The sequence below is a fragment of the Eumetopias jubatus genome, unplaced genomic scaffold (genome assembly GCF_037043125.1).
Source record: "Eumetopias jubatus isolate StellerSeaLion01/CBP00866 unplaced genomic scaffold, mEumJub1_p1.0 scaffold_4, whole genome shotgun sequence".
Taxonomy (NCBI): domain Eukaryota; kingdom Metazoa; phylum Chordata; class Mammalia; order Carnivora; family Otariidae; genus Eumetopias; species Eumetopias jubatus.
Window position 1 is genome coordinate 52,333,720 of NW_028274810.1, and position 15,411 is coordinate 52,349,130.

Sequence of the window (15,411 nt, forward strand, 5' to 3'; positions counted from 1 at the left end):
TATATTGATTTTGTTAAGTCTTTACCACATAACATATCTTAAAGCACAATATTGGCTGTTGGCTCCTATAATTCATTACTAATCATGAGAACATTAGAGTGGAGTGAGGAAAGTCTACTCATGACCTTAAGAACTAGTTGATTATGGTATTAATAATAACTAACCTAGCTATAATATAGATAGTAAAGTGAACATCCATTCTTCTTTGTAGTGTACCCTAGAAAATATAAAATAGTCACAAAATTAGTTATCTCATTAGAAAACTAAGAATTGAATTTTTAAAACTTTTAATCAAAGTATAATATATATACAGACAAGTATGTAATATATAAATCTGAATGGGCTAGGCAATGATATTTTTAGATATGACACAAAAAAACACAGTCCATTAAAGATAAAATTGGTAAATTGGACTCCATCAAAATGAAAGCTTCTTCTGGTCTTTGAAAGACATTGCTAAAAGAATGAAAAAAGAAGCCATACAGGGGGAAAAATTATTTATAAAGCATATATCTGATAAAGTACTTGTATCCAAAATATATAAACAATTCTCAAAACAATATTAAAATGACCTAATTTTTAAAACGAGCAAAACATTTTTAAAGATTTTATTTATTTACTTGAGAGAGAGAATGAGCACAGAGGGAGAAGCTGACTACCCTGCTGAGCAGAGACCACCCCCCACCCCCCAACTCGAGGCTCAATCCCAGGACCCTGAGATCATGGCCTGAGCCAAAGGCAGATGCTTAACCAATTGAGCCACCAAGGCGCCCCATGAACAAAACATTGGAATAAATACTTCAACAAAGTACATATACAGATAGCAAATGAGCACATCAAAAGATGATCAGCATTAGTCATTAGGGAAATGTAAATTGAAACCCTGAGATACTGCTGAACACCTATTAGAATGGCTAAAATTAAAAGACTGATCATACCAAATGTGGGCAAGAATGTGGAGGAACCAGAATTTTCATACACTGCTGGTAGGAATGGAAAATGAAAAACCCTTTGGCAGTTTATTCAATGTTAAATATATACCTACTATACCACCCAGACATTCCACTTCTAGGTATCTACTCAAGAGAAAATAAAGTATATGTTTATACAAAGACTAGTACACAAATTTTTATAGCATCTTTGTTTATAATAGCCAAAAAATGAAAACAAGCCAATATAATTTTAATAAATGAATACTATATATTTGCATATATATTACATGTACCATTATCTGAGTCAACTCAGGCTGTTAGAACAAATACTATTGGCTGGATGGCTTATAAACAAATTTATTTCTCACAATTCTGGGACTGGAAGCCCAAGATTAGAATGCTAACATGGTTGAGTTCTGGTGAGGACCCTCTTCCAGGTTGCAGACTGCTAACTTCTCAATATATCCTCAATGTATTCTCAATGTATCACATGGTGGAAAGATATTTAACTAACTCTCTGGCCTCTTTTCAGAGGGCACTCACTAATCCCATTCATGAGGTCTCCACCTTTATGACCTAATTACTTTGCAAATGTTCTACCTTCCAATACCATCATATTGGAATTAGGGGGCCAACATGAATTTTGGGTGTACACAAACATTCAGTCCATAACAATCATATATTACTGTGTATATATTATATGTATTATGTATATGTTATACATACAATACATACATATTATATGGTATTACAATATGTAGAAGGGATAGTGCATCATGACCAACTGAAGATAATGCATGCAAGGTTGTTCCAACATTTAAAAATCAATATTACTTGGCATATTAATAGACTGGGAGGGGAGAATCTATGAGATCATCAGAACAGATAAAGAAAAAGCATTTGAAAAAAATTAATATCCATTCATTATTAAAAAAATTTTTTTTAAACCATTTAGCTAATCTGAAAGAGAAAGGATTTCCTCAGGGCATTCTGAAAAAACTACAGTTAACATCAGACTCAGAGATGAAAGACTGAAAGCTTTTCCCCTCAGATCAGGAACAACACAAAGATGCCCACTTTTGCTACTTCTCAGGAGAGAAGTGGGTTTCCTAGCCAGAGCAATTAGTGAGGAAGAAGAAAGAAAAATCATCCAAAATGGAAAGGAAAAAGTAAATCTCAGTTCACAGATGACATGATCTTATATGTAGAAAACCCCAAAGATGCCACATTTAAGAAAAAAAACAACAACAACAACTTAGAACTAATCACTTCAGCAAAGTTGTAGTATAGAAAATTAACACACAAAAATCAGCTGTGTTGCTATACACTAGCAACAATGTTTTGGATTCTATCCATCCAAAAAGAAAACAATCCAAAAAGAAAATTAAGAATAAAGATTTCTATTTACAATAATATCAAAAAGAATAAAATACTTAGGAATAAACTTAACTAAGGAAGTGAAAGACTTGTACACTGATAACTACAAAAATTGCTGAAAGAAATGAAAGAAGACGATAATAAATGGGAAAACATCCCTTGTTTATACACTGGAATATTTCTTAGGATGTCAGTACTACCCAAAACAAGATACAGATTCAAAGCAATCCCTATCAAAATCCCAATTACATTTCTTATGGAAATAAAAAAATCCATCCTAAAATGGATATGGAAAATTAAGAGACCCCAAATAGTCAAAACAATCTTGAAAAAGAACCACAAAGGTGAAGGTTTCACACGTCCTGATTTCAACACTTACTATGAAGCTGTAGGAATCAACACAGTGCACTACTAGCATAAAGACAGATATATGGACCAATGGAATAGACTAGAGTGCCCAGAAATAACCCCTTACATATAAGTTCAAATGGTTTTCAACAAGGATGCCAATTCTATGCAATGAGGAAAGGACAGTCTTTTCAACAAAGGTGTTGGAAAAACTGGATATCTACATGCAAAAGAATGATGTAGGACCCTTATATACAAAAATAACTCCAAATGTATCAAGCCCTTACAGCTAAAACTATAAAACTCTTAGAAGAGGGGTGTCTGAGTGGCTCAGTTGGTTAAGTGTCCAACTCTTGGTTTTGGCTCAAGTCATGATCTCAGGGTCCTGGGATAGAGCCCCAAGTCTGGCTCCATGCTTAGCGCAGACTGCTTGTCCCTCTCCCTCCCCCTCTGTTCTTCTCCCATCCCTCACGTGTGCTCCTGTGAGTGCTCTCTGTCTCTCTCTCTCAAATAAATAAAATCTATTAAAAAGAAGAAGAAGAAAACGTAAGGGAAAAACTTTTTGACACAGGCTTTGGCAATAATTTCTTAAATATAACACCAAAAGCACCATACAGCAACAGAAGAAAATGGGTATAATGAGCTACATCAAACATTAGAAACTTCTGTGCATCAAAGGACACAACAACACAGTAAAAAGCAACCTATGGAATGAGGAAAATATATTTAAAAATCATATATATGATAAGGGGTTAATATTCAGACTATACAAAGAACTTCTACAACTCAGCAATAAATAAATATGTGGTCCAATAAAAAATGGACAAAGAACTTGATATTTTTCCAAAAGATATACAAATAGCCAACAGCACATGAAAAAGTGCTCAACATTACTAATCATTAGGGAAATGGAGATCAGAACTACAATGAGATAACAACTAAGGCCCATTAGGATAGCTAAAAACACAATAATGGATTATAACAAATGTTGGTGAAGATATAGAGAATTTGGAAACTTTGTGCACTGTTGCTAAGAATGTATAATGGTGTAGCCACTATGGAAAACAGTATTGTGATTCCTCAAAAAGTTAAAACTAGACTTACCCATGACCCAGTAATTCTGCCTCTTGGTCTATACCCAAAAGAATTGAAAACAGAAACTTGAACAGATATTTGTACACCTATGTTCAGAGCAGCATTATTCACAATAGCTAAAAGGTGGAAGCAACCCAAATTTCCATCAGCAGATGAATGAATAAACAAAATTTGATATATATGTATACACAAACATAGTAGAAAATTTTTAGCTTTAAAAAGAAACGAAATTCTAACACATGCTACAATATGGATGAACCTTGAAGATATTATGCTAATTGAAATAAACCAGTCACAAAAGGGCAAATAAGTGAATCAAAAGTGAATGATTCCACTTAGATGAGATATGTAGAGTAGTCAAATTCAGAGACAGAAAGTAGAATGATGGATCCCAAGAAAGGTTATTAGAGGGAAGTTATTTTTTTAATAGGTACAGTTTCAGTTTTATGAGATGAAAGTGGTTCTGGAGATGCATGGTGGTGATGGTTGCACAACAATGTCAAAGTAGTTAATGTGAAAGTACTTAAAAATGGTTAAGATGATAAATTTTCTGCATTGTGTATTTCCTACAATTTTTTAAAAAGATAATTAGTTCAACTTTTCCAGCATGATGGCATGAAGATCTCCAATGCCCAGCTCAAGTGAAACTGGTAACAGTTATTTTTTAAAAACAATGATTTAATGACTCAGGGAATAGACCTAAGGGCAAACAGTAAATGAAGAATCATTTAAGAAAATCTATGACAATTTAGTAAGAAAGTTGTGGTATTTGAGCCAAGACCACCACTTCTTCCTTCCCAGCTTAACAAGGCATACATTCTACTCTAGACTGTTTGCAGCCAAGAGCACAGGGCTCCCTTTCCCCTTAACTCCCACATGTAGGGCTTTCTTTCCCCAAAGCAGAACTTCAGCATTTCTCATCCTGCCCCCAAATGCCTGTTGTGGAGGCTAAGTTCTGGGTGAGTACAGTTGAGAAGTATGGACTCCTTTCTTCTGCCTAATCCCTACTGATGAACTCTACCTTGAGTGTGGCACACTGAGAATACAGAGGTCCTGCCCTGGATCATGAGGTAATGGTTCCATGTCAGGAGAAGCAAGCTGAGAATATCTCAGGTTACTGCTCTGCCCCCTCTATGGACCATTCAACATCTAGAATGAGGTTGTCACTCATAGGGAAGCTTCCCATTGTTTCCACTCCCATGGTGCAGAGATTTTATCTAGGGGGAGATGCAAGCTGTAAAACAAATAGCTCCTAATGTCTTCCAAAAGGAACTAACTTCATTTGCGACAGAGCATGGGGAAGTTTGAACCTAAGAGTACACTCAAATATAGTGGAGGTTTTGGTGAAAGGGAATTGAGTTAGATTCATGGATTTTTAAAAAAGATAATTAGTTCGGGCGCCTGGGTGGCTCAGATGGTTAGGCGTCTGCCTTCGGCTCAGGTCGTGATCCCGGGGTCCTGGGATCGAGTCCCGCATCGGGCTCCCTGCTCGGCGGGGAGCCTGCTTCTCTCTCTGCCTCTGACTCTCTCTCTCTCTCTGACTCTCATCAATAAAGAAAACATTAAAAAAAAAAAAATTTAAAAAAAGATAATTAGTTCAATGAAGATACACCCTAGACTGTAGGCTAGCTAGTTAACTGGGAATGTGGGGCTAAGGCAGCTGGGAGGAGCATTTTGGAGTGAGAATACCAAACATTGACCTCAGAAGTTAGTCTCCGGAAGCAGCCACAATTATTTGGTTTAGAGAATCTGTGCCCCAGGGCATTGTTGAAAACTAGAGCAATCAGCCGGTAATTAGGGAAGTTTTAACAGCTGAGTGTAGTCAAGAGTAGTAGAGAGCCCTAACCGTACCATTGTCATCCCAGGATGGCTGTGGGGATACCCAAAGCTGCTTATCCCTGAGAAGCAACATCAGAGGGTTAACATTGTGTGGGGGTGTTGGGAGGGGGCATATTAGTTTTCTACAACTACATTAGCAAAGTACTACAAACTGTAAGACTTAAAACAATAGAAGTTCATTGTCTCACAATTCTGGAGGACAGAAGTCTGAAATCAAGGTGTTAGTGTAGATATGCACCCTCTGAATATGATAAGGAAGGATTTGTTTCGCTTCTGGCTCTGGTAGTCCTAGACATTTCTTGGCTTGTAGATCTATCACTGCAATCCTCTGTCTTCACATTGTGTTCTCCCTGTGTATTTTATGATGTCTTACCTCTATGTGTATCTATGTCCACATTTCCCCCTTTTTATAAAGACATCAGTCATACTGGATTAGGGTTCTCACCCTAATGATTTCATCTTAACTTAAGTCAGCAAAGACCCTATTTCCACAATCTGAGGTACTGGGGGTTAGGACTTCAACATATCTTCTTTGGGAGAACACAATTCAACCCATTATGGGGAAGTAGATCTCACAAAAGTAATCTAGGTAATCACTAAACAAACAAGCAAATAGAAATTACAAGTTTTAGAAAGGAGGAAGATATCCATACCTAGGGTTGCTACAATATGTTATCAAACTCTCCAGTTTCCAACAAAACATAGGGCATACAAAGAAATAGAAAAATATGACCCATACTCAAGAAAAAAGACAGGCAATAGAAACCGTGGGAAGAAACAGATGTCAGATTTAACAAAAAAAGATTTAAAAGAAATCATTATAAATATCTTCGTAGAACTAAAGAGACCATGATTAAAGAAGTAAAAAGAGGTATGATGACTGTCACATCCAATTCAGAAAATATCGATAAAGAGGCTCAACATCACTGATCATCAGGGAAATACAAATCAAAGCTACAATATCACCTCACACCTGTCAGAATAGCTAAAATTAACAACATAAGGAACAACTATTGTTGGCAAGGATGTGGAGAAAGGGGAATTCTCTTGTCCTGTTGAAAATGCAAACTGGAGCAGCAACTCTGGAAAACAGTATAGAGCTTCCTCAAAAAGTTAAAAATAGAGCTACCCTACAATCCAGCAATTGCACTATTAGGTATTTACCCAAAGAATACAAGAATACTAATTTGAAGGAATACATGAACCCCGATGTTTATAGCAGCATTATCTATAATAGCTAAATTATGGAGACAGCCCAAGTATCCATCGACAGATGAATGGATAAAGAAGATGTGGTATATATATACAGTGGAATATTACTCAGCCACAAGGAGAGTGAAATCTAGCCATTTGCAACAACATGTATAGAGCTACAGAGTATTATGCTAAGTGAAATAAGTCAGTCAGTGAAAGACAAATACCATATGATTTCACTCATATGTGGAATTTAAGAAACAAAACAAATGAATAAAGGGGGAAAGAAGAGAGCGGCAACCCAAGAAACAGACTCTGAACTATAGAGAACAAACTGATGATTACCAGAGGGGAGGTAGGTGGAGGGATGGATTAAATAGGTGATGGGGATTAAGTAGTGTACTTGTAATGAGCACCAGGTGTTGCCTTGAAGTGTTGAATCACTGTATTGTTCACGTGAAGCTAATATTACAATGTATGTTAACTAACTGGAATTTAAATAAAAACTTGAAAAAATACTGTATTGTATATTTGAAAGTTCCTAAGAAAATTGATTTTAAAAGTTCTATCATGGGGCGTCTGGGTGGCACAGTTGCTTGGGCGTCCGACTCTTGGTTTTGGCTCGGGTCATGGTCAGGGACCCACATCAGACTCCCCACTCAGCCTGGAGTCTGCTTAGGATTCTCTTCTCCCTCTGCCTCTCCCCTCATGCTCTCTCTCTCTAAAATAAACAAATAAAATCTTAAAAAAAAAAAGTTCTCATCATAACAAAAAATAATTTTGTAACTATGTGAGGTGATGGATTTTAATTAATTTATTTTTTTAAGGGGCGCCTGGGTGGATCAGTCATTTGGTGTCTGCCTTTGGCTTGGGTCATAATCCCGGGGTCCTGGGATCAAGCCCTGCATCAGGCTCCCTGATCCACGGGAAGCCTGCTTCTCCCTCTCCTACTCCCCCTGCTTGTGTTCCCTCTCTTGCTGTCTCTCTCTCTGTCAAATAAATAAATAAAATAAAACAATAATTTATTTTTTTAAAGATCTATTATTTATTTTAGAGAAAGAGAGAGCAAGTGAGTGGAAGAGGGGCAAAGGGAGAAAATCCCCAAGCAGACTTCCTGCTGGGCACAGAGCCCCATATGGGGCTTGATCTCATAACCCATGAGATCATGACATGAGCCAAAACCAAGAGTCGGATGCTTAACTGACTGAGCCACCCAGGCGCCCCTGAGGTGATGGATTTTAAATAAACTTATTATTGTAATCAGTCTGTAATATATACATATATCAAATCATTATGTAGTACACCTAAAGTGGATACAATCTTATGTGTCAGTTATAGCTCAATTAAAATTAATTAAATAAAATGCAGTTTCTGGGTTGTACCAAAAAAATTATAAAGAAGAACCAAATGGAAATTCTGGAGTTGAAAAGCACAGTAATCAAAACTTTAAACATTCACTAGAGGAACTAAATAATAGATTTTAACTGACAGAAGGAAGAATTAGCCAACTTGAGGACAGATCTATAGAGATTATACAAGCCAAAAACAGAGTGGAAAAAAAGAATGAGGAAAAATGAATGGAGCCTCAGAAAGGGTGATACTAACCCAAAGCAACAGAATACAGATTCTTCTCGAGTACACATGGAACATTTTCCAGGATAGCTCATATGTTAGGCCACAAAATGAGTTTTAATTAATTGAAGAGAATTTAAATCATATCATGCATCTTTTCCAGCCACAATGTTAGGAACCTAGACATTAATTATACAAAGAAAACTGGAAATTCAAAAATATGTGGAAATTAAGCAATATGCTACTGAATAACTAATGTGTCAAGAAATCAAAAAAGAAATAAAAAAATACCTTGAGACAGATGAAAGTGGAAATATACCAAAATTTGCGGGATGCAGCAAAAGCAGTTCTAAAAGGGAAGGTCATAGAGTTAAATACCTACCTCAGGAAACAAAAAGAGTCTCAAACAACTTAATTTTATGCTTCAAAGGACTAGAAAAAGAACAAATGAAGCCCAGAGTTAGTAGGAGGAAAGAAATAAACAGATTAGAGCAGAAACAAATGAAATAGGGACTGAAAAGATAATAAGGAAGATCAGTGAAACTAAAAGCTGGTTTTTTGAAAAGATAAACAAAATTGACAAATCTTTAACTATATTCACCAAGAAAAAAAGAGAGGGGATTCAAATAAACAAAATTAGGTTCAAATAAAATCAGAAACAAAAGAGATGTTACAACTGATACCACAGAAATAACAAAGGATCATAAGAGAATATCATGAACAAATATATGCCAACAAATTGGACAACCTAGAAGAAATGTACAAATCATTAGAAATGAACAACATATCAAGACTGAATTTGATGAAACAGAAAATCTGAACAGTCTGATTACTATTAAGGAGAGTGAGTCAGTAATCAAAAACCTCCCAACAAACAAAATTCTAGAACCAGTTTCAGTGGTGAATTATACCAAACATTCAAAGAAGAATTAATATCAATTCTTCTCAAACTTTTCCAATAAAGGAAGAGGGGGAAGCTCTTCCAAATTCATTTTATGAGGCCAGCATTACCCGATACCAAAACCATACAAGGACACCACAAGGAAAGAAAATTATACACCAATGTCTACGATGAACATAGATAGAAAACCCTAAACCAAATATTCGTAAACCAAATTCAACAATATATTAAAAGGATTATAGATCATGATCAAATAGGACGTATTCCAGGGATTGCAAGGGTGGTTTAGTACTCACAAATCAATCAATGTGATACACCACATTAACAAAATGAAGGATAAAAATCATATGATCATCTCAATAGATACAGAAAAAGCATTTGACAAAATTCAACATCCATTTATGTTAAAAACTCTGCAAAGCAGGTATAGAGAGAATGTACCTCAACATAATTAGGCCATATATGTACTCAATGGTGAAAAGCTGAAAACTTTTCCTCTAAGATCAAGATAAAGACAAGGATGTCCACTCTTGCCACTTTTATTTCACATAGTATTGTAGGTCCTAGATAAAGTAATAAATCAAGAAAAAGAGATGAAAGGTATCCAAGTTGGAAAGGAAGAAGTAAAGCTGTCACTATTTGTAGATGACATGATATTATATATAGAAAGTCCTAAAAAGGCCACCAAACAACTATCAGAATAATAAATAAATTCAGTAAATTTGCTGGATACAAAATTAATATACAGAAATCTGTTGCATTTCTATACATTAATATCCAGTGCTCAGAAAGAGAAATTTAAAAAATGATCCCATTTACAATTGCATCTAAATAAATAAAATACCTAGAAATAAATTTAACAAAGGAGGTAAAAGATCTGTATACTGAACATTACAAGATATTAATGAAAGAAATTGAAGATACAAATACATAAAAAGATATTCCATGCTTATTGATTGGAACAGTCAATATTGTTAAAATGTCCACACTAGCCAAAGCAATGTACAGAGCCAGTGCAAACCCTATCAAAACTTCAATGGCATTTTTTCACAGAATAGAATAATCTTAAAATTTGTATGGGCCAGCAAAAGACCCTGAGCTAATAGCTAAAGCAATCTTAGAAAAGAATAAAGCTGGAGACATCACCCTCTCTGATTTCAAATTGTATTACAGAGCTTTAGTAATTAAAACAGTATGGTATTTGTACATAAACACATACATCAAAAATAGAAACAAAGATCAATGGAACTGAATAGAGAGCCCAGAAATAAACCTACACGGATATGGTCAGTTAATTTACAATTAAAGAGCAGCATACACACTGGGGAAAAACAGTATCTTCAATAAGTAGAGTTAGGAAAACTGGACAGCCACATACAAAAGAATGAAACTGAACCACTAACTTACACCATACACAAAAATTAACTCAAAATGGATTAAAAACTTGAATGTAAGAGCTGTATTTCTGTATGTTAAATTTCATAATTGAAAAGATTAAGAATTAGGCAAAAATAACAATATGTGAAAACTGGGAAATGTTTACTAATAAAATGTTGGATGAATAATAGTGGGTTTTTTAAAGCTTATACATAAAAAATTAAACATACAAAAATATTAACAATCTGGATGAATTATCTTTCTACCTTTCTGAATTTCCCTGAAATTAATATGTATTACTTGCATATAGGTAAAAACATGAATAAGACGTTTTTAAAAAGTGTGCCTAGTTAAGAAATTTTTAAGCAGGGGGCGCCTGGGTGGCTCAGATGGTTGCGCGTCTGCCTTCAGCTCAGGTCATGATCCCGGGGTCCTGGGATCGAGTCCCGCATCGGGCTCCCTGCTCCTTGGGAGCCTGCCTCTCCCTCTGCCTCTCTCTCTGTCTCTGATGAATAAATAAATAAAATCTTTAAAAAAAAAGAAATTTTTAAGCATAAAATCTTTCATTCAACTTTTCTTGTTTATTCCATCCTAGAAACACTGTATTTCTTTTTTTCTACTGCTTTTATTTCTGTTTTCTAGGACCTATTATTCAGAAACCTCATTTTTTTTTTACTTATTTCATTTTAAATAACCATTTTCCACAGGTAATTAATACACTTGGAGTTGATGTTACTCCCCGACCTCTTTACCATCAAGACCCATATATGGGTGCAGCAAAGCCAAATAAATTATTGACATCACAAGAAGGATCATATGCATCAGAATATATATCTTCCTATAGCCTGTATCAGAATACAATAAATCCTAGTATGTTAGGGCAGTTTACAAGGTAAAGTATACTATTCTATTGTTCTTTTTTATATCATATGTACTGTCTTTTCATTTAAGTTGCATATATATAACTTTGATGTCAGTTGTCTTCAGACTCCCAACTCCACTCTACATTAGTGTACTAGCCATCTCTATGTTCCCCTCATGTTTTAGTTAGATATAGAGCTTTACATGACTTAAGAGTTCCCTGACACACCAAAACATTTGTGAGAAAAATATGTAGATTTTCCTCAAGATTTCCTGAGGAACCAAAAGGTGAGGCTAGCATCACACACCCACAGACACATTTCTTCAGTTTCTTTTATGTTGCAGTTTATGGGAAGAAGTAGCTTTCCTTCTCTGTGACTGCCCCCCCTCCCAACTCCATTCTTCCATGCAAATCCCTGTTCTTCTACGGTTTGATTTCTCTTCTGTTTCATAATTTTTTTGTAAATGAAATGTTATGCATGTATTATGTAGACACATTACTGAAATTTTATTAATGCTTACAGTGGAGAAGTTCAGAGTCTTTGCAATAATAAAACAGGATGTCCTAAAATAATCTAAAGATATGGGGAAATATTTGAGTGTGTAATTTTCAATCTGACAAATTAAAATTTCCAGATGTTAACTAAGCACAAAATTTTAAGAGAAAATATGCTGTTCGAGAGTCTGCCTCCAAATTTGCATAAAGTAGTCATAGGAGTGCTCTATAAAACAAAGAATATTCCACTAAACCAAATCTATCCTTTTGGAGGACAGTTGGACTTATAAATAGAAAAGGCAAAAAGGTATATAATATCATGAAGTAATATTAAGTTCATATGTTTAAAGAAACTATTTTTGTATTCTTCAATTTATTGATTTCCCAACCAGTATATAGATTTTCTTTTAATTAAATCTTGAGAGGACCTTTATAAAATTGAATAAATCACATTTAAGATGGGATTTGAATGATGAGCAGAAAATGGGTGAAAAATGAAAGGAAGTTCCAGGCCAAAGCTCTAATAAAATAAGAGAGAACTGAAAGATTGAGGAAAAATGGGGAAGGGGAAGAGTGATAATGAAGAAGAAGAAACTGGATAGGTAGACTGTATTTTAGCTTTTTATTCTAAATATATTAGGAATCCATTGAAGGACTTTAGACATAGGTTTGACATGTTTTATCTCTAAAATATATTTATAATGACTTTTTATTTAAGGAACACTACAAAACAACTCTGTTTAAAGAAGTTTCTTTTTATCAGTTTTTTACATGATTATATTTGATTTCTCAATATGATAATGTTTTTATTTATATATTTAATTACCCATAAGAACATCTAAATAAAAGAATAATGTTGTTTTTCATTATTGAAGGTCGGTTTTAGGAAGCAGTACAGTTTCTAAATCAAGTGTATCTACTACTGAATCAATAGCAGAAGACCTAGAAGAACCATCCTATAAACGGGAAAAACTGACTAGTTTTACAGGTAATGAAAATAATATAATTTATTTCAGTAACAGCCCATTATTTCATAGCATTAGCAACTATGCTTATTATTTGTCAGGTACTTGAGGTAAAAGAACTATGGTAATGATTCTCAAATGCTGGCCTGAGGAGTAGCTACTGAGAACTACCAGGGTAGCATTAAATTTCCCAAGGTGACTCTCTTGCACCACCAGCCTCAGGAGAGACAGACCCTGTTTTAGAAGTGCTCTGCTTTTAACTCAGGAGGCAACTTCTTCTGATACGTTGTGATCAGTGCCCTAATAAGACATATGCAGAATGTTATGGGAGCATTTTGAAAGTGAAGATTAACATCTTTGAGGTGGAAAAAAAAAAGAATTCATAGAGAACATTACAGACTTTTGAACTGGGTTTTTAAAGATGATTAGTAATTTGTCAGGAGAAAAAAAATAAGAGTGGCTCCTTCCAGGCAGAGCATAAAACATGAAGTAAAGGATTATGAAAATGGGGGCGCCTGGGTGGCTCAGTCATTAGGCATCTGCCTTCAGCTCGGGTCGTGATCCCAGGTTCCTGGGATCGAGCCCCACACCAGGCTCCTTGCTCGGCGGGAAGCCTGATTCTCCCTCTCCCACTCTCCCTGCTTGTGTTCCTTCTCTCACTGTGTCTCTCTCTGTCAAATAAATAAATAAAATCTTTTAATAAAAAAAAGGATTATGAAAATGAAGATAAAAGAATATAAAATAATGGATGATCAAAAGTGCTGGAAGAAATGGGTACTTACCGGAGGAACATTCACCTTGGAGTGCAGTAACGGTGCCTCTTCCTCTGAGATGATAATGAAGGATTGATGAAAGTATTCATAAGGTTGGAAAAGTGCTTGATAGCATCTTTGGTGTTAAGATATGTAACAGGAATGCTCTGACAACAAGTAAGAGAATACCCAACTACCATTAGCTTAAACAATCAACTATTTTGGATTTGATTTTGTGGCTTGACTCTCAGACTCTGGACTGACAGCTCTGCTATTCTCTTTCCTTAAAACTTTTCTTCTTACTTCTTGCTTCTTGCTTTTTGCTCCATGGTCTAAATATCTGCCCCAGCTGTGGGTATTATATCCATGTTAAAGGCAGAAAGAGAGAGAAAGGCAGTAGCTTCAGTCCTATCACCCTTATTTATCAGGAAAGTAAAAGTTTCCCCAGGAGCCTTCTTCTTTCCTATGTATTTCTGCTGTTATCTTATTGGCCAGAACTCTGTCACATGGTCAACTCTAGCTTAAAGAGAGGCTAGGAAAGCTAAACACTTGATTTTCTTAATGGAAAGAGCAAGGGAAGGGAAAAAGCCTTAGCAATGAAAACTTAGGCAATCAGCAGTGTCTGCAGCAGCAGGGAGGATCATCCTATCAGAGGGAGACGGGAGGATTGGATTACTATCATAATCTCCCCCTGCATCAGAGGGATTGAATACATCCCACAACACAGTCTGTTCTTTGACCACATAAAGTCACAATGTATGACCCATCACGATATTTTGGTAAAATGAAAATTAAAAATAGCAATTAGTCAATGATTTTTATTAAGTCATCTATTTTAGACTTACGAGTTGTGAGGGCAACACCTGAGAAAATTGTAACAAAAGAAGACCTACAAAAGACTATAGAGATAACACTCACAGAGTCGGAAACACTGAGATTTTTTAACCTACCAACAGTCATGGTTTCTGTGGAATCTGAAGAAGCTGAGAAGGTCATGTATGTATGGCTCAATTGTCTATTTGTTTCTGTAATTTAAGTGCTAATTCAGAGGTTCTTGTCCTTGTTTCTGTTTTTAGGGATTCCTGGATAAATACTGGTGGCATATGTGCTTGGTGAAATTACGTGTAAAGTTATATGTGCCCTATGAAATGATATGTAAAGTATTTATGTTGTATGTACTTTTTTCCTAGAGGAAGAACCCATAGCTTTACCTTATTCTTTAAAAAGTAGTCAAACTACTAAGTCAAATAATAAAAGAAATAAAGGAAGCTTCCAAGTCTCAATATAGATTTTAATGATTATTTTCTTTTATGCATATATAAATTATTTCCAGTTTAAAAAGAAAGGACTGACTTTTTATATTAAACACTTAAGAAGGAAAATATGTAATGGGAAAATAACTGAGTTTACTATATTAGAGCAGATTTTCCATTTGTCCTTATTAATTAATTTAAATAGATCATTAATTTTTGCCTTGTGTATTTTGAAGCTTTGTTGTTAAACACATACACATTAAGGATTGTTATGTCTTTTTGGGAGAATTGACCCCTTTATCATTTTGTAATGTCCCTCTTTATCTCTGATAATTTGCCTTGCTCTGAAGTCTACTCTGTCTGAAATTAATTTAGCTACTATAAATAGAGTATTGATAGTTATTCAGATTATTTAGATTCAAATATAATTTGAATATGACTCATAGTAC

General features: G+C 35.0%; 1 protein-coding gene across 1 annotated transcript in view; it reads left to right on the forward strand.

The window, feature by feature from the left end:
• Window positions 1-15,411, forward strand: part of DNAI4 (dynein axonemal intermediate chain 4) — a 97,135-nt gene that overhangs the window by 12,908 nt on the left and 68,816 nt on the right. The window contains 3 exon segments of the mRNA XM_028102371.2: window positions 11,343-11,527; window positions 12,868-12,980; window positions 14,549-14,705. Of these exon segments, the coding sequence (XP_027958172.2) occupies window positions 11,343-11,527; window positions 12,868-12,980; window positions 14,549-14,705 (455 nt within the window).